Genomic DNA, 26,473 nt, shown 5'->3' with positions numbered 1-26,473 from the left:
ACACTTGGTCTCCTATGCCTCAGTGAAAAAGCCCGGGAAGAAAGAACTACGCCTGGGGAGGCTCGCTGGCTGAGCTCGCCGAGCGGCACCGCCTCCCCGCGGGGGCGGAGTCCGGGCGGGGCCTCGGCGGGCCCCACCCCCAGACGGCGGAAGCCGGGCCGCCCTCGCCGCCCGGGCCTGGGCGTGTCCCCGCGGGCGCACGGCATGCTGGGAAGGCGCCCGCGCGGCGGCCATTTTGTCTGATCGGCTCCTCAGTAGAGGCGGCTTTTCGGCCTCAGAGCGGGCCGGGGGGGTTGGCGACAGTGTCGCCGGCATTTTCGTTGGTGGGTGCCAGGGCTGGTGGGAGCAGCCGCCCAAAGAAAGCACCATGATTTCGGCTGCGCAGTTGTTGGATGAGTTGATGGGCCGGGACCGAAACCTCGCCCCGGACGAAAAGCGCAGCAACGTGCGGTGGGACCACGAGAGCGTAAGTCCCGCGGGCCTAGGGCCTGCGCCTGGGCGCCGTGGGGGAGGGGAGAGGGCGCGGGCGCGGGCTAGGGCCCGCCGGGTCGCGGTGTGGTTTGGTGCCCGGGCCGCGCCGGGGTCGGGCGTCTGACCGGTGGCCGAGGGAGCCAGGAGCACGGCCCTGGAGGGAGGATTCAGCTCGGACCCGGGAGAAGGGATGATTTGTTTTTGTTGTTCTGGTATCGAGGAAGTCCGAGAGAGCCCTTGGTAGAATTGAAAAGCAACGTGATGAGGCGGGGAGACGCGGGAAAGGAAGCATAGCAGCGTTTTATTGCACCTAGCGGCTCCGAGTTTTCACCTCAGGAAATAGGGAGAAGGGCAGATTATTCCGTTATTTGGGTTGAGTGCCGTATTTAGGCTAAAATTTCTGACCAGAATTAGTGATGTTGGATTTTGACGCTTGTATTGGAGAACAAATTTACAAGTAGTAATAACTTGTCAGGGGTTACCGTGATTTACACATATCGTTTGTTAGCATTGTGCTCTAATAAGTCTGACATATAGATGGTTGTCAGGTTCCCCCCCCCCCCACATAAAACTTACTTGCTTCTCTTAACTATGAGTAAAAGTAACTGTTACAACCCCAGTTTCACAGGTGAGACTTGAGAGGCTCACCCAAAGTCTCTTGGCAAGTAAGTGGCGAAGCTAAACCAAATCTTTGTAGTCCTGATCACTTTCTATAATTCTGTGGAACTGGTTTTCCACAACTACTGTATTTCAAGTAGTTTGGTTTAGTTTTGAACATAACAGTGTAACGTTTATTTTAAATCTTGCCCGAAGAATAGATGTAAAATTTAATTTTACTTTATGGTTACACTCAAACATGGTAAAAGTTAAAACAGTTGCTAACCAAAATAAGAAACAGTTCAGCAGAAATGCTTTTTCAGAAAATTAGTTGCTTACTTCATTTAAACGGCGTTTGGTTAGAGTAAAATTTCTCTTTTGTAAAATTCATCTAGTTACTGCTAGATGAATCCTTTTAGTACCTTAAAAAATGTGTTTGACTAGAGGTGTATCGGGGTGCTACCCGATTCCAAAGTAGTACGAAGTGTTCTTAGAGTAGAATTCTTCGTAGGCTATTTGTCAGATTCATTCACACATTTTATCATTGATTTAGAAATGTGAATCTTTTAAAGAGGTTTTTTTGTTTGGCATTTGGGCTTTTCCCTCCATTCATCACTCTAGGAGACTAAGTATCTTTGTTATTTATCTTGATCCTCTTTGTTTTCTAGGCGTCTCTATTGCAATGAAGTAACTTTTTCAAAAATTTTTGCCACCTAACTCAGTAACCTTTCCATCTAAGCTTTGCAAAGGTTAAAAAAAAAAGGAACATGATAGCCATTCAGCTAATGTGCAAAAAGGACATTTGTGTATTTTGGGTTCTAGAGAAAAATGCTTTTGATTGCACTGCTCATCAGCTGGAGCAGCCTTATGTCTCTACCTTTTAGTTTTGAACATGTGTTGTGAAAAAACTTTTCTTTGCAGTGGTAATTTATTGCCACATTGCATTGTTTGTGGTGTGTTTATGACTTTGCAACGATGAGGCTCTCAGAATAGCAATTCGGGTTTTATGTCATCTCAGCCATTATCTGCTTTTCTTTCAGTTTTAGTGCTTTTTACTTATTTTAACTTTTAGTGTTTGGCACCAAAATATTTCATACCTTTAATGACCCATTGCACTTCATTCTAGATGCAAGGATCTCAAGTCAGTTACTAGCATTTTCAAATTCATGTCTATAAGGGAGAGGTTAGTGGTGTTGACCGGGAACAAAGCACATGGCTTCTTCTAAATAAGTGGAGTTATTGTAGGGTATAATAAAGCTAGGGAAGCTCATGGTATCATTTCTGGGTCATTTGCATATTCTTTTTCTGTTGGCTGTTAGCACTAATCCTGCAGGGATGAACAGGCTCTTGTATGCTGTAAAGGATTCACCATCACTGTAGCCTGATACTTCAAAATGTTTTTGCATTCCTATTCTATCTAGAAATTGTTCTTAGCCACACTTACACTAGATAGAAAAAGCCATTTCAGCTGGGCAAGTTCCTTCTCTTTCCTTTGGAATAGGGATGAATAAATACCCCAAAAAAGAAAGCAACAGTATATTAAAACTCCAGTTGCTGTGGCATTTGTAGATATTTAACAATCAAAGTCGAAACTACCTTAGTGTTAAAAGTAGTCCCTAGGTAGCTGTATTTGCCTGACCTGTTGTTTTCAATGCAAATTTATGTTTCTTACTACCCAGAGAGTCTAATTCTGTAGGTCTGGGGTGAGGGCCGAGAAATCTGCATTTTTTTAAAATGGCTCCTCTTGGGCATTCTGAAGTTTGTAAATTACTGCTTCCTGACTCATCCTGATTAGTCCTGGGCTTTTAATTGTGCAGATGGGCACAATTAAATTGTAATTGATATTACTTTGGTAGATTTTAATTCTGTACTTTTCCATCCCTTCATAGTAGCACATGGGGAAGCTCAGTTTTAAGTGAAGGATGCATCTGATGCAAATCATCGACCATTTTTTAGTAATGATGTGTATGTAACCATCAGCAAGGTTGAATCTTAAAGTGCTTTTCTGGGGTTAGTGCTTTACAGGCATTTCCAGCTTCACAGATTGCTACCTCTGGATCTGAGCGATAGAAAGTAGTTTTCAGATAAAGTCAAATCAACTTTGACACTGTTCCAAAGATTCATTGACACACACTCCTGCCTTTTTTATTTGTATTTTGGATTTGCTTAAGATTGTTGGGGTTTTTATTTTTTATTTTTTTTGCATTAAGCAGTTTATGTCTGCTTGGTTTGGTTAATCCTAAACAACCACCAATGACGAGGAAAGCATATGATTGTAACTAACTGCTTAGGGTGAGTCCCTTTCAGTTAAGGTCCACAGGGGAAGATTTCAGTGTTTGCCAGGAAGGCATTAGTAAGTAGCCCTGTTATTAGAAGATTGTAGGGAATTGTAAAGGAATTTTGTAGTTGAAATTGAGGTTTTTGCATTCTAGATCTCAATCAGAAAGCGAAATTACTTAACTTTGATTCTAATAATATCTGAAGTGATATTTCTTTCAACATTTATCAAACTCAAGCATACTCTCTGTTCAGTAAAGGTTTAATAATTTATGAAGAGAATTGAACTAAATGTTCTTTTCTAAAATCTTTGGAATGTTAGATATTGTCATTGACACTGAAAAGTTTAGAAAAGGAAAACCAGTTAAGGCTTCTATCCACATTTTTACTTGTGAACTTGTTTTTAAAACTCTGAAAAAGGGGTTTAAAATTTGGGAGGGAAATTGGAAGCAAAAAAATGAGTGATTATAGTGCATGACATCTGTTAATATAAGTATTTTACTTAGATAGATTTCATTCAGAGAGTCACCAAAATGTTCTTTCTGTTGGAAATGTGGGCATTTTCTGCCTTATTCTATAGTACATGGTAAGTATTGGCTTCTCAGAATTGCCAGCAGTCCTTGTGTTAATATGTATATATAACTGCTATTTGCTTTTTCTTCCCCAAACATACAGAATTAGAGTGAATAGTATAATGAACTCTGCATGTACCCCCACACAATTTAAAAATATCAACACATGATCATCATTTCCTCTATCCCTTCCATTATTTTGAAGCAATTCTATTTCAACCTTAAAGACATCGCTATGCATCTCTAAAATATAAGGACTTCAAAGAAAAACATAACCACGGTGCTGTTATCACACTGAAAATAGTAAGGTATTTCCCAAGTATTTGGCTGCTTTAGGAAATATGTGTGTATATTGTTATATATGTTATTAGACTAGACAAAAAGGGAGAAGGTAGCTTAAGTTCCTAGCACTTTTTCTTTTTTACTAATATGGTGCTTCATTGTTTTATGAAATATGCTTAATTTTCTCATCATTTCATACTAGTAGGTTGGGGAAATTCCTATATTAATTTATTCAGTAAAAATGTATTGCTCGTATAGTAGATAAAAATAGAATAATACTATACAGCACTTGGCCCTAGTGTGTTGGAGCCATCAGTGTGTTGGTGACAGATATGAAGGAGTAATGTGATAAGTGTCACAATGGGAAAAAGTACAGTTGATCTTTGAACAACATGGATTTGAACTTGAGGGAGTCCACTTGGAGTTTTTTTCAAAAGATATATTGGAATATTTTTTGCAGATTTGCAGCAATTAAATACACAGATGAACCACATAGCCTACAAATACCAAAAAAAGGAAAGTTGAGTATGTCATGAATGCATAAAATACATGTAGATACTAGTCTATTTTATCATTTGCAACCATAAAATATGCACTAATCTATTATAAAAAGTTAAAATTTATCAAAACTTACATAATCCCTTACAGAAAGTACATGGCACCATTTGTAGTTGGGAGAACATAAAGATGCGGTATTAAACCATAATTGCATAAAATTAACTGCGGTACATAGTATACTCCTGTAATAATTTTGTAGCCACCTTGTTTGTTATTGCACTGAGCTCAAGTGTTGCCAGTTATCCCTGTCATCTTAAAAAGCCCTGTGATGCTAATCATCTACATGTGAGCAATTCATCCTTCCAAGCAAATTGGTATGGCATTAAAAAGTGATCTCTTGTGGTTTTTGTGTATTTTTTCATTGTGTTTAGTGTGCTACCATAAGCCTTGAATAACACTATGGGACCCATACGAAGTGCTACTGGTAATGCTGAAAGTGCTGCCAAGAAGCAAAGTCATGAAATTACAAGAAAAAGTTGTTCATGTGCCATCATTTGAGATCTGAAGCCGTGGTTCCCCATCAGTTCAGACAGACGATTCATCCTGTAAACAGACAATGTAAACTTAGGATATCGATAAATACAGTACTATAATTTTCTCCTCCTTATGATTTTCTTAATATTTTCTTCAGTTTTTTTGTAAGAATACAATATATAACGCATAGAATATAGAAAATAAGTGTTGACTGACAGTTAATGTTATCAGTGAGGCTTCCAGTCAAAAGGCTATTAATAGTTAAGTTTTGGGGGAGTTAAAATTTATAGTTGGATTTTCGGTGGCTTGTGGGGGCTCATTGTCTGTCTTAATCCATTCGCGTTGCTATAAAGGCATACCCGAGGCTGGGTAATTTATAAAGAAAAAAAGTTTATTTAGTTTACGGTACAACAGGCTGTACAAGAACCATGGCACTGGCATCTGTTCCTGGTGGAGCCTCAGACTGCTTCCACTCAGTGGTGAAAGGGAAGGGGAGACGGCCTGTGCAGAGATCATGTGGCGAGAGCACAGGACTGCCAGACTTCTCAGCAGCCATTTGGGGTAGCGGGACTAAATGAGAACTCACTCACTCAATCCTTCAGGAATGGCACCAAGCCATGCATGGGGGACCCGCCTCCGCAACCCAGTCACCTCTCACTAGGCCCCACCCCAACATTGGAGATCAGATTTTAACATGAGACTTGGCAGGGCCAAACAAACCCTATCCAGACTGGAGCAGTGCCCCTAACTGCCCTCTACCCCCGTGGTTCAAGGGTCAGCTGTATAGGGTGCAGAGAACTCAGTGAGGGACATTTAACCCAGACTGTGATGGATATTCCGGAAAAGCCTTTGCAGACAAAGTGACCTTTAAATACTGGGGCCTTCAGGATTGGTAAGAATTAGCCTGAGGGAAAGGGGAGAGAAGACAAATATTACTAGCCTGAAGGAAGGGCTGGAGAAAAGCAGTGAATTTGGCAAATTGTAAATAGTGATATCTCGTTTGGTTTTGTTGGGTGGAGGAATGTGGCAAGATAGACAGGAACCTTTCAGAAAAGAGATGTTTACTATCTGGCTGCTGTGGAAAATTGAAATTTTACCAGAAGTTTGTATAGGCAATAAAATAGTGAACCATGACTGCAAAGGTATATGTAATAAAATTAAAGACATGGAAATGAATGATTAGAAAATGTGATCATGGCATAGCTGACATAAACTGTATTTTGTCAGGGACTGAATCTTTTTATTATAAATTGTTTTATTAAAAATGATCTCTTTGGGGGTTTGTCTGTTTTCAACTGTTTTAGCTAAAAGGAAGACATTTGCTTATAGCCTGTTGTAATCAGAATTAAACTGGCCGGGCGCGGTGGCTCACGCCTGTAATCCTAGCACTCTGGGAGGCCGAGGCGGGTGGATTGCTCAAGGTCAGGAGTTCGATACCAGCCTGAGCGAGACCCCGTCTCTACTAAAAATAGAAAGACATTATATGGACAACTAAAAATCTATATAGAAAAAATTAGCCGGGCATGGTGGCGCATGCCTGTAGTCCCAGCTACTCGGGAGGCTGAGGCAGTAGGATCGCTTAAGCCGAGGAGTCTGAGGTTGCTGTGAGCTAAGCTGACGCCACGGCACTCACTCTAGCCTGGGCAACAAAGTGAGACTCTGTCTCAACAACAACAAAAAAAAAAAAAAAAAAAAAAAAAGAATTAAACTTAATGGTAGAAGTAACAAAAGACTACAGAGTGAATTATTTTTTCTCACCAGTAAAATTTCCAGGCATTCTTGCATTTTAAATTAACAAATGTATATGACAATCAAGGTATTGCAATAATACTTTATTTCAAAATACAATAAGGTTGTTTATAGGTTCTTGGAAACTGCAACTTTAAGCAAAATGACCTATAACGAAACTAGTTTTATTATAGGCTAATTAATATAAACAAGAGTAAGTTCTTATGGCATAATTCTGGTCACAAAATATCGCCAAACTTCTCAATAAGGACCTTCTAATATTAAATATTGAAATGTGAGCTACGCATACATTTAAGAAAGATTAATAAAAACAAGACAATTATTTACCCAGTTTTTGGTGAATCAGTGAGTGCTGGCAGTTGTGGTGGCTTAAGGAATAAATGTTTGTAAAGTGAAAATTGTAAGGAACAACTACTGCCCCACAGTTCAAAAACAGTCACGTGGTAGGCTCGCTGACTGGTTTCAGACTGCATCATTTATTGTTGTGCATTTGTGTGATTATCGTATACTTTATGAATTTTTATTTTATAATAATTTGTGTTCATTCCTTTTCCAACTTATTCCAGTTCAGGGTTGCAGGTGGCCGGAGCCTGTCCCAGCAGCTCAGGGCGCAAGGCCAGAACCAGCTGTGGACAGGATGCTCTTCCATTAGAGGGCACACACACACCCACGCCCAGACTGGGATTATTTAGACACACCAGTTCACCTACTGTGTGCAGCTTTGAGATATGGGAGGAAACTGGAGTACCAGAGGAAAACCCACACAGACATGGGGAGAACTTACTTACAAGCTCCACACAGTGATCCTAGCTGGAAATCAGTTTTTTAGTTATTGGAGAACTTGCTGTATATAGTAATTAGGATTAGCTATTTAGATTTATTTAAGTCCCTGTCTTCAGATTTACTGTTGCCAACATGAGTTACGTTGCCTGTATGTATGGTTGTGTTGTGTTGTTTTGTTTTGTTTTGTTTTTGAGACAGGGTCTCTCTCTGTCACCCAGGGGGAGTGCAGTGGTACAGTCATAGCTCACTGTAACCTTGAACTCTTGGGTGTAAGTGATCCTCCCACCTCAGCCTCCCAAGTAGCTGGGACTACAGGAACACACCACCATGCCCAGCTAATTTTTTAATGTTTTGTAGAGACAGGGTCTCACTATGTTGCCCAGGCTGGTCTCAAACTCCTGGTCTCAGGTGGTCCTCCTGCACTGGCTTCCCAAAGTTCTGGGCCCTGGCTTGTTGCCGGTGTTTAGATTATCAGAATTAGACATTGAATAAATGCATTATCTTTCGTAAGCAGTTTAACAAAAATAATGCAGACTGCATTGAAAATATTTGATTAGCTCAAGGGAGAATTACATTGCTTGCTGTTGGATTTAAATAGGTACAGAAAGAAACGTTAAGATGTTCTCAGTGTACTTTTGTAATTGGAAGAAATTGATAATCAGAATTGAGAATACCTATGTTAGAAGAAGTGAATGCTAGAAAAAAAGGGCACTGTTTATTAAGATGTCTTAGCATTTTCCTAGTTAAATATTTATACTGTACTTAAATCCCCCAATATGTGTCTTCCTTACATTAAATAATGTTCTCATTAGAGATTGATTCCATTAATGTATGAGACAGTTGATTTTACTGTTTTCTGTTTTCTGAGTTTAGAATTATTAAAATTGCTTTTTATGAAAGGAAACGTGCTTGCTATAAAAGATTCAAATTTTAACAAATGTAAAAAAGTCTGTTCTTGCTCTTCTCCCCATTGCCAAGTCCTTCCCCAAGACAACTTAAAAATTGGTATGTGTTTCCAGACTTTTCCTAATAATTTACAGACATATATAATTTTTAATTTTTTTTACAACATTTTTACTTACACTGTGAAATTTTTCCTTGTTGGTACATATGAATCTACCTTATTTAACTATTTGTTTCCTGTTGGATGTGTAGATTATGTCTGATTTCTCTGGCTGTTGCCAAGTAACCTGCAGTGAATATTCTAGAATGTATATCTGAGCCACTTGTAGGACAGGTTCCTAGAAAGATTAAAGAAATACACATTTTACATTTTGGTGGATGCTGCCAAATTGTTCCTTGGCCCTCCAGTATTTGGAATGTCACTTTCCCATCACTGTATCTAACACCAGATATTTTAATTTTTTGACAATTTGTGTTTTAAATGGTGGAAACTTGCAATTAAAATTTTTTAGTCAAATTTCCAAGACTGATTGTATTTCTGATGAGATTGAACTCTTCTGGTGACTGATGTTGCCTTACACTTATTAAGAGGATAAATCATGATTATGTTAAAGAGAATTCTAGCATCCCCTCTGTGATGTTTATGCCTCCTACCTTTGGTTATTAGGTTGCTAGGTTCATGGTGGACATTTAATAAAGACTTGCTGAATAAAAGGCTAAGTGAATGAGTGAATTAATTAATACGTATTTAGAGAGTTTGCAAGGATACTAATTTGTAACAAAGGCTTATATTTTCTAGGGATTACTATTAAATGCTTATTGCTAGTATTCCAAAACTTGAACAATTAGCATGATTATATCCAAAAGTAAGATACTAATCCTCTTGGTTTATTTTTATATTGGCACTGATGACTTTAAGCACCCAAATATGCATGTACTACTGATCTTTATACACACGCACACTTACTTTTTTTTTTTTTTTTTTTTGAGGCAGAGTCTTGCTTTGTTGATCCAGCTGGAGTGCAGCGGCATCATCATACCTCACTGCAGTCTCAGACTTCTGGGCTTAAGTATCTTCCTGCCTGAGCCTCCCAAGTAGCTGGGACAACAGGCAGGTGCCACTACACCTGGCTAATTTTTTTTTTTTTTTTTTTTTTTTGAGACAGAGTCTCACTCTGTTGCCCGGGCTAGAGTGAGTGCCGTGGCATCAGCCTAGCTCACAGCAACCTCAAACTCCTGGGCTTAAGCGATCCTACTGCCTCAGCCTCCCGAGTAGCTGGGACGACAGGCATGTGCCACCATGCCCGGCTAATTTTTTCTATATATATTTTAGTTGGCCAGATAATTTCTTTCTATTTTTAGTAGAGACGGGGGTCTCGCTCTTGCTCAGGCTGGTCTCTCTCGAACTCCTGACCTCGAGCGATCCACCCACCTTGGCCTCCCAGAGTGCTAGGATTACAGAAGTGAGCCACTGCCCCGGGCCTCTTGTTAATATTTTTAGTTGAACATCCTTGATCCCTGTGAAGAGTTAAAAGAAGCAGTCTAAGTAGCTAGAGTTTATTGGATAGAGTAACAAATAAGTTAGATGTGCCATTAAATGGTCAAGCAGTATCTTGAGAGTGGAAAGGGCACATGGAACTGGATTGGGAAAATGGATTCTGGTCTGGATTTTCTTAAGTAGCTGGGTGCCTTCAGGCAGGTCTTGTGGTTGATTTCAGTTTTCTCCACTCAAATGGGGTGATTGAACTAAATTTGATAGCTCCTGGTTAGCCCACAGACAGGCATGTCTTATTTGGTCTGCTCAACATAGCGCCCAAAGGCATTTTAAAAATTAATTGGTAGTATTTTAAAAATAAGGCTAACTCACCCTTTTCTCCCAGTTTAACACATATATACAGTATTGATCTTTCCATAATCACAATGGGAGATATTTATTACCTCCTTTTTTAATATGAGGAAATCAAGACAATTACGACTTGTGGTTCTATAGCAGATAAATGGCAGTCAGGATTTGAACTCTACACCATGTTGCCTCTCCAAAGCATAACCTGTTTCACTGCTTGACTATTTCATACTTTTATGTGTCTTTTCACATGTTGCTTCAATAAGTACTATGTTGTATTTTCTAGAAATACTTGAAGTTTATATGTGGTTATATTTTAGAGTCTGGAGGGAGAGTAAAGATGTGTTTATTTCTCTTGTTTTAGTGAATGAGCCTTTCTGAGGATCAGTAGAGATTGTCGCTTGACCAGTTTATACTTAAGAAGGAACAGTAGTCTTATATTGGTCGTGATGACAATAGAAGTCCTATTGAAAACCATAAAATCAATCTTTAGATAAAATCTTCTCTAAAACCCTAGAATATACTTCTGTAAAAATGGGAAATAGAAATTAAAATGACTGTTTATAAGTAAGTAAAGGTAAAATGCACAGTAATAGTCAAGTTTTATGTCTACGAGAGCTGCACACAAAATTTTGAGTTTCAAGATTATTATATAACCAGTTTACAGCTATAATTAATGGCAGATTCTGGTAGTAACTTTCACTAAACACAGTTGTGTGAAATTTAAGTAATTGTTGGGTCTGTGGAACCAGGGTTAATAGTCTGAAAGATGGGGCATAGTGAAAGTGGCATACTCTTTGCCAGATCCTCCCTCCCCCAAATAAAAGAAATTCTTAAATATTTTTGAAAATTGAATACTAGCATTGGTATTTTATTGTGACACACTTAAGGTGAATGCAGAGTTTAACAAATTAGAATTAATTTTAATTTTTTTTTTTTTTTAAAGAAACGGGGTGTCACTGTGTTGCCCAGGCTAGATAGAGTGCAGTGTCTGTTCATGGGTGCAATCATAGTGCGCTACAGCCTCAAACTTCTGGATTCAAGCAGTCTTCCCACCTCAGCCTCCCAAGTAGCTGAGAGTACAGGCATGTGCCACTGTGCCGAGCTGCAAAGAGTAATCTCAAAAATCAAGTATTAGAACTTCTAAAGGGGGAAAAATAATATAAAGATACTAAGACGTAAGGCTATGCCAGGATAATATTGGCATAAAACTAATCTGTTGTTTAGGGACTATTTAGATATGTTTTATGACTTTAGTTCTCTGGATGCAGCTTATGGAACCACATTGCTTCAAATGAGCATAAAGCCTTTGAGGCAGAAAGCAGTCTTTTCAGATTTAGCATCCAGTCCTAAGTGTCTAGAAAGAACTCTCAAGTTTAGATTTAACACTACCTTTTCTTTCATATGTCATAGTTGTGCATTGATAATCCACACAGTAACGAAGTTTTATGTGAAGGGAGGGTGATGCTTTGGAATTCGGATTTACACGGTTTGGTTTGCAGTGTTACAGAATTAAATACAGGATAGAGCAGTTCTGGACTGTATCTGAAGGAGTTACAGTAGTACCAACAGGGGAGAATTAAACGTTGGTTTCATGTTACTAGTTTTTTCCCCATACCCCACAAAGAGTCATTCAATAAAGTGTTGGCATGTATGAAACTATCCAATACATTTTATGGTGTATTACAAGATCTTCTAAGTAAAAATATGGAACCGAGTTGCTTTAAATGAGTGTTACCTGTGATTTCCAAATCCTAATCTGTAAATAGGTCGTAGTCTATTAAAAAAACAGAATAAGAACAGTGTAGGGTTTTTTTTAACATAAAGATTTCCCTTTATTCTGGGATGTCTTTCCCATATTTGTTTTTGCTACTGGAGAACCTGCAGGTGGCAATTAAAAATATTAATAGTAGAAAATATTGGTAGCTAATTCTGTCATTATTGCACATCTTTTATTGAAATTTGGAAGTCTAAGAGACACTAATTTACCTGGTTACTATGATTCAGCAAATGAAATTGTTCTTATACTTGATTGAAAGATACATCAAGAAATTAGATAATAGTTATGTGACACCCTTTGCCAAAATAACTGTAAAACTGAGCAATTTTAAAAAGTTAAGTACCTTTGTTTTTTTTCACTAGGTTTGTAAATATTATCTCTGTGGTTTTTGTCCTGCGGAATTGTTCACAAATACTCGTTCTGATCTTGGTAAGTGAATTTTCTGTGTAACTTTTATCAAATTTATGACTTTTAAAAAAACTGGTTCTTTGTAGTTCTTGTTTTTTCTTAAAGATTTGCTAAGTAATTTCTTGGCTTAGATATTTATGAATGTGTTAATAAATGTCAGTTTGATTAAACACGGTGGCTTAATTAAACATACATGTCTATTTCCACTCCCTCCCAAAACCTCACTAAAATGAAAATTTTAAAAAAGATGTAAATGGAAGAGGAGATAACATTAGAGATGTCAGCAAATTTTTGGAAGATGACAAGTGGATGGAGGAGTAGCAGCAAACTCAACAGAGCAGAGAAACCTGTACCCTAAAAGCCTGCAGAAGGGGATACTAAACAGAAGCAAGTGTTTGATCAGCAGAACCTTGGACAGGCTCAGGATTTGGAGGCACCAGGTACCACAGAAGGCAGGGTTGAGTCATGGGTCTGAAATTAAGAGAGATTAGTCTAGTTAAGGGTTTTTCAACCTTGACACTATTGACATTTCGGGCCAGTTTTTGGGGGGGCTGTCCCATGCATAGTGGGATGTTTAGCAGCATCCCTGGCCTCTACCCACTAGACGGAAGTGGCACCCCCAATTGTGACACCTAAAAATGTCTTCAGACATTGCCAAATGTCCCCCCAGGGTGCAAAAGTGTTCCTATTTGAGAGCCACTAGTCTAGGTTGTCCTGTATATCTGTTGATTCCACCTCTCCCACACCTTTATCTTAGGAGAATAGAGGTTTATTTTCTGGAGAAATTGAACTAGAGAGAGTCTAGTTCATCTGAACCACAAAATACAAAAAATAATTGACTATTTTCTCAATTCTTTCAAGGATGATACATAACTAGTATCATTCTAGGTACATAAAAGAAATTCATTATGCACAATGTTTGTCTTAGAGCATTAGGAGCACTTTAGGGCCGAAAGAGTCTAGATCTTGAGATTCCAGAGATAGCACAGGTCAGTAGCAAGTAAAGATAAGACTAAAAGAGATGAAATGAGTCTGTATTCTTAATAGTGAGGCTGTCCTCTACCCTGTTCATAGAAGGATACAGCCAGATGTTTTTCTCCAGGCAGAAGAGAAGAGGATTCTTATCTAGAGAAAGTAAACAGTTCCTGAGAAGTGATCTCTATAGGTACTGGCCGCTGGGCAAGCTCTTAAAAGCAAGTCTTACTGCCTGGTTTTCCTACGGTGAAGCAGTAGTTGACAAACCCCGCCTATCCATAGTAACTTCCACTCAGATTTTGGAGGTTTATTTTAAAAACCAGTTGCCGGCCAAGCAGCACCAGCCAGACATTTGCAGAAAATCCTCCACGTGAGAGATTTATCAAAACCAAGAGTGAGAGAAGAACTTGGTGGAATTAGAGATAATGGGGAAGGCAAAAGAGAAATTTAAAAAATCATAACTAAATTTAGTATCTTCAGAGAAATATGAGAAGATACTGCATTCATCAGAAAGAATTGGATGCCGTAAAAAGGGAACTTTTGAAAAACAAAAAGCACTTAGAAATTAGACCTGGAGAAATCTTGAAATAAAATCACTGGAAAGATTTGAAAATAAAATTGAATGCTGGAATGTTGGGCAATAGGATAGAAAAGATAAAAAATATTTTAAAAATTAGGGAACTCTAAAACCTGGTTAATAGTTCTGGACAGAGCAAGCAGAATAGAAAGGAAATTACAAAAGAAATAGCTTAAGAAAAAAAATTATAGTACTGAAGGACATCAGTCTCTAGATTGAGCAGGTCCTACAAGTGGTCTTGACAGTGAATGAACAGAATCCATACCAAGGTAAAGGATTGTGAAATTTCAGCACACCAGGGATGGAAGGGGGTGTATAAGTCATAGGCTTATGAATCCCAATGGCCCAAGACTGGTCAGTGACAATGCAGGAAGCTTGAAGACATTGGGGAAAAATACCCTCGGGGCTGTGAGTGAAAACATTTTTGCCAAAGTTAGCTTTATAGCTAAACATCAAAGTATGAGGGTGAAAAAAGACATTTTCAAACATGTAAGATCTCAACAAATTTATCTCCCACGGACCTTTTCTCAGGAAATTCCATGAAAACGTGCAAAACTAAGAAGGACCAAAAAACAAGAGAATCTAGCAAAACTCATCCAGTACAAAGCAGAAAAGGAATTCATCAGACTGGCAACTCTATAGTGAGCTTAGAAAATGAGTATCCCTGATTGAAGTAAGATGGAAAGATCATGGAAGAAAATGAAGCTGATTATCTGATGTATTTTGAATCTTCAGGGAAATTAGTATTGAGAAAGTTTCTGTAGCTGAGTAGAAGTGTTTAAGAAGAATTTGAAAATAGATACATAGAAAACTAAACAGATGAAAAAATTCCACGAAAAGTGTATCAGAAGTATCATCATAATGCACCTTTTGTTTGGCCTGACAATGGACAGTACTTGCATAGTCAAACTGTAAACACTGGATGTTTGTTTAACCTAAAATTTCGATGTCTAAGATTGATAAACCAAGGAAAAGAAATAAGCATAAACTTGAGAAATATGGAGATAAAGGCCAACAGAAACAGCTAAAAGTTGAAATTGGTTGCTTTTTGGAGGTGGGAAGGAGTAGGACTAGGGTGCTAGTGTTGTGCTATTTGACTTTATGTGGAGGTATTTAAAAATAATAAAATGTCATTGGTGGTTCAGACCAGTGGTCCACCCCATCAGCATTTTCTTTGGTGGCAATAAGGAACAATTTCCGTCCTCCTTACCCTTCTTTTCCTCCCTTTTTCTCTCCCTCCCTCCCTTCTGTTTTTACCATATAGTTGCCCTCTATTATATTAACCTTGAAGACTGAGGAGATGACTTTTCATGTGCTATTTGGCCATACATAATGCTTCGTGGTTCAGTAGGATCACTTTAGTTGTCTGCAGACGGCTTAGTGATAAAATACATCTTTTTCTTTTTAAAAATCAAAAATAGCTTCCTTTTTTTGGCAAGAGAAAATGTTAATTCCACGAATAATTTATAAATTTTTTCTTCCCCCAGGTCCATGTGAAAAAATTCATGATGAAAACTTACGAAAACAGTAAGTCGTCGTGCTTTTTTGTCATTTTTGTCTACTCATAATTTGGTTTAAAGGGGACAAGGGTTGAAGAAATAATTGAAATTAAGCAAAATGAATGTTTGAGAGAGGTCTAGTCACTAGCTCGGATGGTAATAAGGCTATATGGCTTCAGTAATGATACCATTAATCACCACATGAGTACATACTATATACCAAACTTTTTTTCTGTATGACATTTGCTTTTTAATAACCATGATTTTATAGATAAGACTGGTACCAGGTCCAGGGTCAGAGATCCAGTGCAGTGGTAGAGCTGGTGGTCAAACCCTTGTGTAAAACCTGTGCTCTAAACCAAACATAATGATCTGTATTGACTTCCCTGATGGCAACCAGAAATTCATTTCATATGCACCTGGTTTGCTCTTTAGCCTAAATGCAACAGTCATTGAGACTGGTTAAGATAGAATATTTGAGTTATAATGGATAAATGTTTGGAAAGTAGTGCTTGTTTGTTCTCATTTTATTAGGTATGAGAAGAGTTCTCGTTTTATGAAAGTTGGCTATGAGAGAGATTTTTTGCGATACTTACAGAGCTTACTTGCAGAAGTAGAACGTAGGATCAGACGAGGCCATGCTCGTTTGGCATTATCTCAAAACCAGCAGTCCTCTGGGGTAAGTATGAGATGAATTTACAGTCTTCATAATGCGTCCATGTTCTCTGGAGACTCAGAGACCTCCGTAATATTTTTGAAAATGTCTTCTATTCATTAAAACTTAAAAGATACTCATTTTTTTCAGTCTTTATTAGTACCATTGATTTTGCTGGTCATAAGATTTTTCTGTTAACTATTAGTAACTGACAAAATATGTAATTGACTAGAAATTGAAGATAATTGAATTCTTTTGATTAAACATTTTAGTTATTAAATAATACATATGGCATATAAGAGTTAGAGTGTTTATCTTTGTATTTTACTTGTTCGTAATGTATTTTGTTGTCTTCAACAGGCAGCTGGCCCAACAGGCAAAAATGAAGAAAAAATTCAGGTTCTAACGGACAAAATTGATGTGCTCCTGCAGCAGGTGAGAATTATGTGCACTGATGTCAGAAACTACTTGGGACAAACACCTAACAAGCAAAAGTATAAGGATGGCAAATACATAGGAAAAGATGCTGAACTTTATTAGTCATTAGGGAAATACAGATTAAAAGGACTGGTCATACCAAACATTGGTGAGAATGTGGGCCAGCTGGAGCTATCATACACGCTGGTGGGGATATAAAATAGTACAACTACTTTGGAAAAGAATTTGTTTCTTAAAAAGTTAATAATGCAAGCCAGGCATGGTGGCTCACACCTGTAATCCCAGTACTTCGGGAGGCCAAGGCAAGAGGATTGCTTCAGCCCAGGAATTTGAGACCAGCCTGGACAACATAGCAAGACCTTGTCTCTACAAAACATTTAAAAATTAGCTGGTTGTGGTGGCATGAGCCCGTAGTCCTAGCTACTTGGGATGCTGAGGCAGGAGGATGACTTGAACCCAGGAATTCAAGGTTGCAGTGAGCCACGGTAACATCACTGCACTCCAGCCAGGGTGGCAGAGTGAGCCCCCTTCTCTATGCCCCTGCCCCTCAAAACACCACAAGCCATTCCTAAGTATTTACCCAAAAGAAATGAAAACAGTTATGTACACAAACACTTGTACATCAGTGTTCACAAGAGCTTTATTCATAATAGGCCAAAAAAGGAAAAAAAAAAAAAAAACCAAACTAGAAACAATTCACATACTCATCAGCAGGTAATGGTAAATGGATAATTAAATTGTGGTGTATCCATATGTTGGAATACCACTTAGAGACAAAAATGAGTTAACTACATGCAACAGTGTGGATGAATTTTAAAATAATTAGCCTGAGTGAAAGAAGCCAGACCAAAAAAGGAATATGAACAGTAGAATTCCATTTATATAAAATTCTAGAAAATGCAGACTAATCTATAATGAAAAAAGCAGAGCAGTGGCTGCCTGGGGATGTGTATGCTATTGAGGTTGGAGGAGGTACTGAAAAGAGGCCAGAGGAAACCTTTTGGGGGGGGGGTGATAGGGTATGTTCATTATCCACATGGTGGTGATGATTCTATGGGTATATACTTCCGTCCAGACTTTCCAGACTTACCAAATTGTGTGGCATAAAAATGCATTTTTAAATGAGTGTAACCCATCAGTTAGACTTATTTAAAAAACTGCAAGGGTAAATTAAACCCAGAGAGTCTTTAGTAAACAAAAAAGATGGAAAGTAAACACTTAATACTAATGAAGCGTGGGGAGAAAAGAAAATAGTTTGGTTAGAAAGAAGTCTTGACTGTCTTTTTCCCCCCTCACCCTTTCAGATTGAAGAATTAGGATCTGAAGGGAAGGTAGAGGAGGCCCAGGGGATGATGAAATTAGTTGAACAGTTAAAAGAAGAGAGAGAATTGCTTAGATCCACAACCTCGGTGAGTAACACCTCATTTTAAATTACCTAGCCTATTCATTAGGGATAATTGGGGACCTATGTCTGAGAACCTTTGGAAACAATTTTCTAATGCCCTAAAGTAAAGTCGGCAGACTTTTTCCTAAAGAGCCTTGTGGTAAATATTTTATGTTTGTAGGCCACAAGGTCCCTGGCAGCTACTGAGCTCTGCTTGTGTATCATGAACTCAGTCTTAGACAATACCTAAATAAATGGGTGTGGCTGTTTTCCAATAAAACTGTATTTATGAAAACAGTCCTTTGGCGACTGGCTTGCTAATCTCTGTCTTAAATCTTAAATATTCATTTGATCCTGGATTTTATTTTCACGTTTGTGAATATCTCCAACCTTTTTAACTTTCAATTGGAGAATACAATATATATGTTTTAGATATTATTGATGGTAAAATATAATTGGTCATTGGTTCCCTAGTATTGAATAGGATATGTTCAGATTATATCAGTAAGTTCCTTAATGATATTTTAAAATTTTTTTATTTTCTCATTTTTTATTTTTATTTAACTAAATGAACTGAACAGAATTTAATGATTTTTTTAAAAATATGGATCCCACACCTGTTGAATCTAAACAAGAAATGAATTCAGACTAAAATAGGTAGCTTTCTGAAAGGTAGTGTAAATTTTTTAAGGTGATGTTGGTGTTCAGTTGAACAGTTGGTCTCAGCACATTTCCTGTATGATATGGCAGGTTGGTTGCTGTGCTTCCCTAATAGTTGACCAGTTGCTGTCTAGTATTATTGCTTTGGGAAAATGGAAAATAGCAATTCAAACACATTAGAAAGCTGTTCTAAACGTTAAGTACTTTTTTGGGATTTGTTTCTCTTCCTTGGATATTATTGTAATAACTGACTTATCATTTCAGACAATTGAAAGTTTTGCTGCCCAAGAGAAACAAATGGAGGTTTGTGAAGTGTGTGGAGCCTTTTTGATAGTAGGAGATGCCCAGTCTCGGGTAGATGACCATTTGATGGGAAAACAACACATGGGCTATGCCAAGATTAAAGCTACTGTAGAAGAACTGAAAGTAAGTTTCTTCTAAACATATATTTTAGCTATAGCTAAAAATAACTATTTTAATACAGTTAAAAATTGGTCACATGGAAATAGAAACCTCTCATTGATATTTTGCTAATGTGTGGAATTACTTGAAACACTGAGAACCCCTGTGAAATTTTACTATTTATCATACTATCAAAGCACTTTATTTTCTTGATGCTGTAAAGCGCCAGAAATTGGGGAAGAATATTCCTGAGGATTTAGTCATGTAATGATATCATGTGGACACACATGGTATTGGAATTTCTACATTTCCTTAAAGGGCATCAGCTTCCATAAGTTGTCTACAAATTACTTCACATTAGGTGAACATTGTTTGGCATTGTCTTTAAGGTTACAGTTGTGTAAAAATCCAACTTGATTTTCGTAGGAAAAGTTAAGAAAAAGAACTGAAGAACCTGATCGTGATGAACGTCTAAAAAAGGAAAAGCAGGAAAGAGAAGAAAGAGAAAAAGAGCGGGAGAGAGAAAGGGAAGAAAGAGAAAGGAAAAGACGAAGAGAAGAGGAAGAAAGAGAAAAAGAAAGGGCTCGGGACAGAGAAAGAAGAAAGAGAAGTCGTTCACGAAGTAGGCACTCAAGCCGAACTTCAGACCGTAGATGCAGTCGGTCTCGGGACCACAAAAGGTCACGAAGTAGAGAAAGAAGGCGAAGCAGGTATGTAAAACACCCAAGACAGCGTCCGGCTCATAATGAGTGCAGTAAACAGTGGCAGTTACTAGGGTTATTCCTCGGAATGGTACTTGGAAGCTCTTAAATATCTTGAAGTGCTAGAATGGGTTGTGAGAGCTGAATCAGTGAATGGTTCCATCTTCGGGGCAGCTGCTTTGCTGTTTCCCAGCTGTCTAGGAGGTTTGACACAACCTGTTTAAGAAGTCAGCATACCTGATGGTCTCTTGAGCTTCTCACTGATTTAAGAAGACATAAAATATGAAATCAGCCATACTGTTTTAGAGTTATAATTGAAGAAGAGCCTTAAAGAACACAGTAACTATTTTAGCACTATTTGAGATAAATTGAATTTTAAAAGATTTTCAATTCTTAAAATTTCTAATGTAATATGTTTTAGTAGTAGGTTTTATTCATTTGCTTTTTTAAGTGTGAGTTTTGGTTAACGTTCATTACTCAACAGTGTATATTTCTTAAGGCTTTTTCTCATTGTAATACCACCTGAAGTTGCCTGCCTTTTGTTTTAAATTATTAAGAAGTAGAGATCGACGGAGAAGCAGAAGCCATGACAGATCAGAAAGAAAGCATAGATCTCGAAGTCGAGATCGAAGAAGATCAAAAAGCCGGGATCGAAAGTCATATAAACACAGGAGCAAAAGTCGGGACAGAGAACAAGATAGAAAATCCAAGGAGAAAGGTTAGTTCTTATGAGAATTCAGTTCATTAAGAGACTGTTTTCACACACTTTTCTCCAGACACAGGCAGAGTTCCATTTCAAGCATACTCTTTTTCATTTATAAGGAACACCATTCAGTAGGAGGCAGGCATTCTTTCCCCCCTTCTGTTCTGATTTTTGAGAATGATAGTTGGCCTGGTGTTTTCTTAGGATATGTTAAAATCACATCCTTCGATTGCTAACCTGAAGAAGATCTTTCATCTGGATTCTTTTCAAGTATTGTATTACCTTTCAGTGTTATTGGGCTGTAGAATTTACTACATTGGTTATTGGCTACATTTTTTTTTATCCACTGCAGTGTTCCATAATATGTCTCGTAAACTAAATGTACATTGTTGCATTGATCTTCGTTTACAACATTCATTTAACTCAGTAATTCTAAGTATCTAGAAGTTGATTACCTTACATGTGTTTTAACATGTTTTCTATTGAATCAACATGCTCTTTCACTTCTACTTTTTCCTTTAGTTTTTTGTGGCATACCAATAGCTGATTTACTGTGCTATGAGCACTATTAATGGACTTTTTCATTTTGTTTGGCATGTTTTCACAAGAATATTCTCATCTTTTAACTTAGCTTTTATTGAAAAATATTCTTTCACTCATCAGGGTCTGCTCTATTTTCTTTTGTTTTCTCAGATTCTTTCATTTTGTACTGATGCCGGGCTGTTCTGCTTTGCATGGTTCTAGGAATGAGGGAATGGGCTTATTTCTGATTTTCTCAACTCTGCTTGTTCCATTCCGTTCTGCCTCCCTCTGTCCATGTTTGATCCCAAACATTGGAGCTGCTGTTTGAGTTTACTATACTGGTCTTTTATGAAGTATTCATTTATTTTATTCTTTTATAGAACTGTCCTAGTTTTTTGCTGGATTGAGTTAGAACTAGCAGCATAAACAGTGGACGTAGTTTTTGGCTTCTGCTTTTATTCTTATATAAGTGCACCCTCTGTTTTAAAAATGTATTTATTTTCCATTTATTGGCTTTTTCTGTAACATGGAAAACTGTTAAAAAGTAAGAAACATTTTGACTTTCAGGAACTTTAGTACTTGCCATTCAAGTTCAGAAATTGCTTCTGTGATTCAAAAGGCAATCGCTACCAAAGGTTAACTGACTTTACATTTTAAGAACATTTCACCCAATCTTTTTGCAAGACTTTCTGTGTAATGTATTTTTGGGGTGAGGAGTCAATTCTCAAGAGCCATATATGGATATCAGATCAAATTAATCACTTTTGAGAAAGTTTTTAGTCTTTTATATTTCTGTTCTTACTTTAGTTGCTCTATTTTCTATCATCATTTGTGCCACTTAAAATGGTTGGTTGGTTGGTTCTTATGGGTAAAAGCTAGCTAGCCTTCATAACTACCTGAAATCAGAGTTAAGCAGTAATGGCACTGGCCTGCCTAGAAACAGGGATATTTGTATAATTTCTGGGTAGAGTAAAAAAGATGTCCTGCGTTGCTTACCTGTAATCCTAATGGAATGACATCATGGAATTTAGCTAAACTTTTCTTTAAGCAAAATAAGCTGAGTTGTTTAGACAGACGGGTTTTCCTGATGAGACTTGGAGGAAGGAGGGAAGACTGGATACCAAGAAAACTGTATCAGGCTCATCTTCAGTGTAGAGTTATCTTAAACTGTAGGACCCGCTTTCAGAAATGATTTGACTTACTGGCTTTTGAAAATGCTGTGTAACCATCTAGCCACTCCTTAAGTGTATAAATGACTGAAGATCTGGACTTCGGGCTAGGTATGGGAATAGCAGGCATTTGATAATGACAAATGAGTAAGAGCAAGTTCATTACTCCAGGTGCTGTGATGGAAGCAGTTTATCTAACTCCACAAATGAAAAGTGGTTTCTCACACAAAGCTGTCTTATCAACCAGTTTAGGGTGCTCTCTTTGTCAAGAGAGTTTCCTTTTCTAATCCATAGCCCTAAAATCCACCACACATTGTGGATGTCCTTAGGACTATTAAGATCTACCATATTTACATAGGGCAGAAGATAAGATTATTGGACTGACTACTAGTCCTCTACGGAGCAACAAGACGACTCTTCCTCACTGAAGCTACCTGTGCACCGGAGAAGCCCATAAGGCACAAAGGGAGGACTTTTCCACAAGGTCAGTTAGAGCACACCGTACTGGCACAGTTCCCACAGTGGACAGACAGGCATGAAGCAAGTCTTGCTGTTAACTACTTGGACATTGCTTTGTGTATTTTGCAAGTGTTGTGGACTGAATACGCTCCTTCACCTAAGATCTTTAGTTCTTACATTCTTTGAGTGGGTGCCTCTCTCATGCCATATTTTGTTTTCATTTCCATCCCTTTCCCAGTTATTTGGTGTTGTGTGTTAATAACTTTGTCCAGAAACTGTGTGAAGGGTTTGGCTTCTCTTAAAACATTTTTTGGTCTTATAAACTACTGTTAGACCAGGTGTTCTTAGATTTAGGGGGAAAAAGTAATTTTTCCAGAAAGTTTACATTTTCTGTGGAAATCTTTTGTTAGGGAACTACTTGGAACTGAAAAAGCCTAGAATGTGCTTGCTCTATGTAACACTTTTGCCTCTAGCCTGAGGGTTTTACTCTTCCAAAGATAGTAGTACAGGAAAAAGCTGAAATTTACTTTTTTCATTCTTCTTTTACAGCTAAGTTGAATTTTAATTTCTCCTTTTGGAATAACAACTCTCAGATGGCATATATGTTGCTTTTCTTAGCAAAGCACAAAAGTTCAGTTGCTTAGATTGGGATTTAAGATCCATTTTCTTCCATTAAACTTGTCCTTCTTGGATACTCAAATATGTATATAAATAATTGCATTTTTAAATATATATTAATAATTGGATAAACATGCCTATTAAACATTCAACCTTTTATACCTTTGGGGGTTATTACTATTTTTACCCTTCTCACTTAATAATTTAACCTCACAGGAACAGTATTATGTACTGTCTTTTATACCTTTCCCATTGCTTTCTAATGTTCTTTACCCAAAATGAAATTTTACATTCTACTTTGTACTTAATAGCTTCTTACCAGTTTGATTCCCCTTCCTGCCCTCTCCCTCCCCCATAAACTACAAATTTTATCCCTTTGGTAAATTCACCAGACTGTTACTTGAAATCTGTGGGAAATGATTGTCTTTCATCTCTCAATTGTTTCACTTTTCAAAAAGTCATGTCTTTATTGTATTTTACTTTAAAATCCCTGGTCAATGTCTTCTTTTATGGCAGAAAAGAGGGGATCTGATGATAAAAAAAGTAGTGTGAAGTCCAGTAGTCGAGAAAAACAGAGTGAAGACACAAACATTGAATCGAAGGAAAGTGACACTAAGAATGAGGTCAATGGGACCAGTGAAGACATTAAATCTGAAGGTGACACTCAGTCCAATTAAAACTGATCTGATAAGACCTCAGATCAGACAGAGGTAAGTGTATTGTTTCTCACTTTGATTAGGGCTTTTTGTTACTGTTTGACAGTGCAGCGTAAGTATGCACAGATGAAGATGGAACTAAGCCGAGTAAGAAGACTTACAAAAGCATCTTCTGAAGGAAAAGACAGTGTAGTCCTGCAAAACATTTTGAGGTACATTGTTTTGTCTCAGCTATTTTGTAGCAGACTCGTGCCCCCATTAGTGTGCCTCTTTGGAAATTATTTCCCACGTTTGTAATATAGTCACCATTGAAAAGTTAATTATCCTTTTTTTAGGGATTTTGCTGTCATTTCTTTTTTTTTTTTTTTTTTAATAAAAAGGTTGAACTGCTTTTTTTTTCTTTTTGGTATTAAGTCCATCTTGTGTTGGTACATTGGCAGAGACATATGCTTTAAAACCTTAAATATTTCTGAGGCACATGTTGGACTACTTTGTTTTAATTAAACTGCTAGTATTTCTTTGTCAAGGATGTTTCTAGTTTTTTGCTTTATTGCCTTGCATTCTAATGCAGTTTGTTCTGTAACTCGAGAGCCAGTAGCATTGGATTGATGGAAGTGTAGGGTTTATGAATTATTGCAGCTGACTACCATACCTCACACAGCGTTGGTGTTGTGAGCGGCCCATGAAAAGCCAAATTAAAAATCAAGGATTCAGTCAAACTAAGCAGGTACTCATGCCAGGTACTCCTTTCTCTACCCACATCCATGTTTGAATGCTATTGCCTGTGATCTTTACGCTTAACTGTTGTGTATCTTTTTTGTTCTTTACAAGAAGCGCAGAGGGGTTTTTTGTGTATTGCGTGAAAACTTAAATGTTAACAGAATGGAATTTTTTTTCAACTGTATGTAGGGATGCAGTGGTGCCCAGAATTAGATATCTTTAAAGAATTTTAAGTACAATAAACACTTCATATTATTCGCCTTGTTACATTCAATGCAATTCTCAAGTCTTTCAGAGGTATGTGTTTAATATTTCCTACTGTGTAGGAGAATTTGCAGTCAGCCATAGGTATCTAGGAATAGTCATTGGCTGATACATGTAAAGCAGCAGTGAATAGCAAGGACAGACACCTTCAATCTGTGAAATGCAAAGAACTGATACACTGTATAGAATAAATTTGGGTTTTTAAAGAACTATTAAAAGTCAGGTTCTATAAGTGTTCTTAAAACCTACAAACTGTTCATTCTTTGGGCTAGTGGCATGGGATAAAATATTCCTAATGAAAGGAAGGTACCACTTAGTTGATTTGTTGATGGCATTCCTTTTCTGGGAAAGCAATGTAGCGTTATGTCTGTGTGAGCCATTCACACGTAGGCAGGCATACACAGGCACATGGCTTTAAGAACCACACTGATGCCTTGATTATTAAAAAGAATACAAACATTCCATATACACATGTTAATTATATTTAGCAGTTAGTGACTGGGCCAACACTTTGTCATAAAAATTAGCCTTTTACATGTTGTCTAATTATCATTTTTCCCCAAATTTTGCATTGTAGGACTACTGTTCGAAGACTTTTGGATGAATACTGAAAACGGCATAAAGTGAAGATCGACATTAAAATGAGGTGACAGAAAGCTTATAGTGGCATAGAAAAAGTATAAAGCTCAGTTAGTGTTTTTTTTTTATTATTAAAAATTAATTCAGGACTGATGTGACCTACCAGATTTCAGAACATGTGTTAAATAGTATATATGCCACTGAAAACTTAGGTCATGTATCATATTTTTTCTTTAAGACTTTTTAAGAAATATTACCTAAACATGTGGCTTGCTAAGTGTTTAATTGCAAGTTTTCATTCTTGGACTTTGAAAACAGGATAAAACATTAGTATTTGTTTGAATCAGCCTAAGTGGGATTCCATTTTTACAACTCTGCTATACTTAGCCTTTGGAATTAGAAGTAAAAATAAAGTATCTCTGACTTTCTGTTACAAAGTTGATTGTCTCTGTCATTGAAAAGATTTAGTATTAATCTTTTTCTAATAAAGTTATTGACTCTGAACTAGTCCCTTGTTTTAAATATAACAGGTACGCAATTACTAGAGGTGTTGGTGTACAGTTTTATCTGATTTGTTCTGTTTAAGACTAATTTTTATAGACTTTCTAGTTTAATGTTTTAAATAATGGTGCTTCAATTTTGGGTGGTTATGAATAAATTTGAATTTTGCTTTTAATAGCGAAGATGTACAGTAAACTAGAATATATTTTTACATCCCCAAGAGATTTCTTTAGTAGTAGGAAATTCCGGATATCCTTCTGACAAACCCTATCTTTAGCTATGAAATGATGATGT

The 26,473-nt window shown here is 37.4% G+C and overlaps 1 protein-coding gene across 4 annotated transcripts; it reads left to right on the top strand.

Annotated features, from left to right (window-relative positions):
- The first annotated feature begins 237 nt into the window (after positions 1-237).
- LUC7L3 (LUC7 like 3 pre-mRNA splicing factor) lies at positions 238-26,182 on the top strand. Of its 4 annotated transcripts, XM_069482387.1 has the most exons (12): positions 269-466; positions 12,652-12,718; positions 15,737-15,776; positions 16,283-16,427; positions 16,764-16,838; positions 18,146-18,250; positions 19,150-19,311; positions 19,714-19,997; positions 20,546-20,706; positions 23,976-24,116; positions 24,222-24,327; positions 25,677-26,101. In XM_069482387.1, exons 1-12 carry the CDS (start codon positions 368-370, stop codon positions 25,708-25,710), a joined length of 1,419 nt encoding a protein of 472 aa, XP_069338488.1. In that variant the 5' UTR covers positions 269-367; the 3' UTR covers positions 25,711-26,101. The 4 variants fall into 4 exon arrangements, with proteins under 4 accessions (XP_069338489.1, XP_069338488.1, XP_069338487.1 ...); XM_069482388.1 differs by lacking the exon at positions 24,222-24,327 and having other exon boundaries at positions 238-466; positions 23,976-24,169; positions 25,677-26,182; XM_069482386.1 differs by having other exon boundaries at positions 24,222-26,101.
- The last annotated feature ends 291 nt before the right edge of the window (positions 26,183-26,473 follow it).

The sequence above is a fragment of the Eulemur rufifrons genome, chromosome 9 (assembly GCF_041146395.1).
Source record: "Eulemur rufifrons isolate Redbay chromosome 9, OSU_ERuf_1, whole genome shotgun sequence".
In the NCBI taxonomy this organism is placed as follows: domain Eukaryota; kingdom Metazoa; phylum Chordata; class Mammalia; order Primates; family Lemuridae; genus Eulemur; species Eulemur rufifrons.
This window is presented reverse-complemented; position numbering and strand designations above follow the sequence as displayed.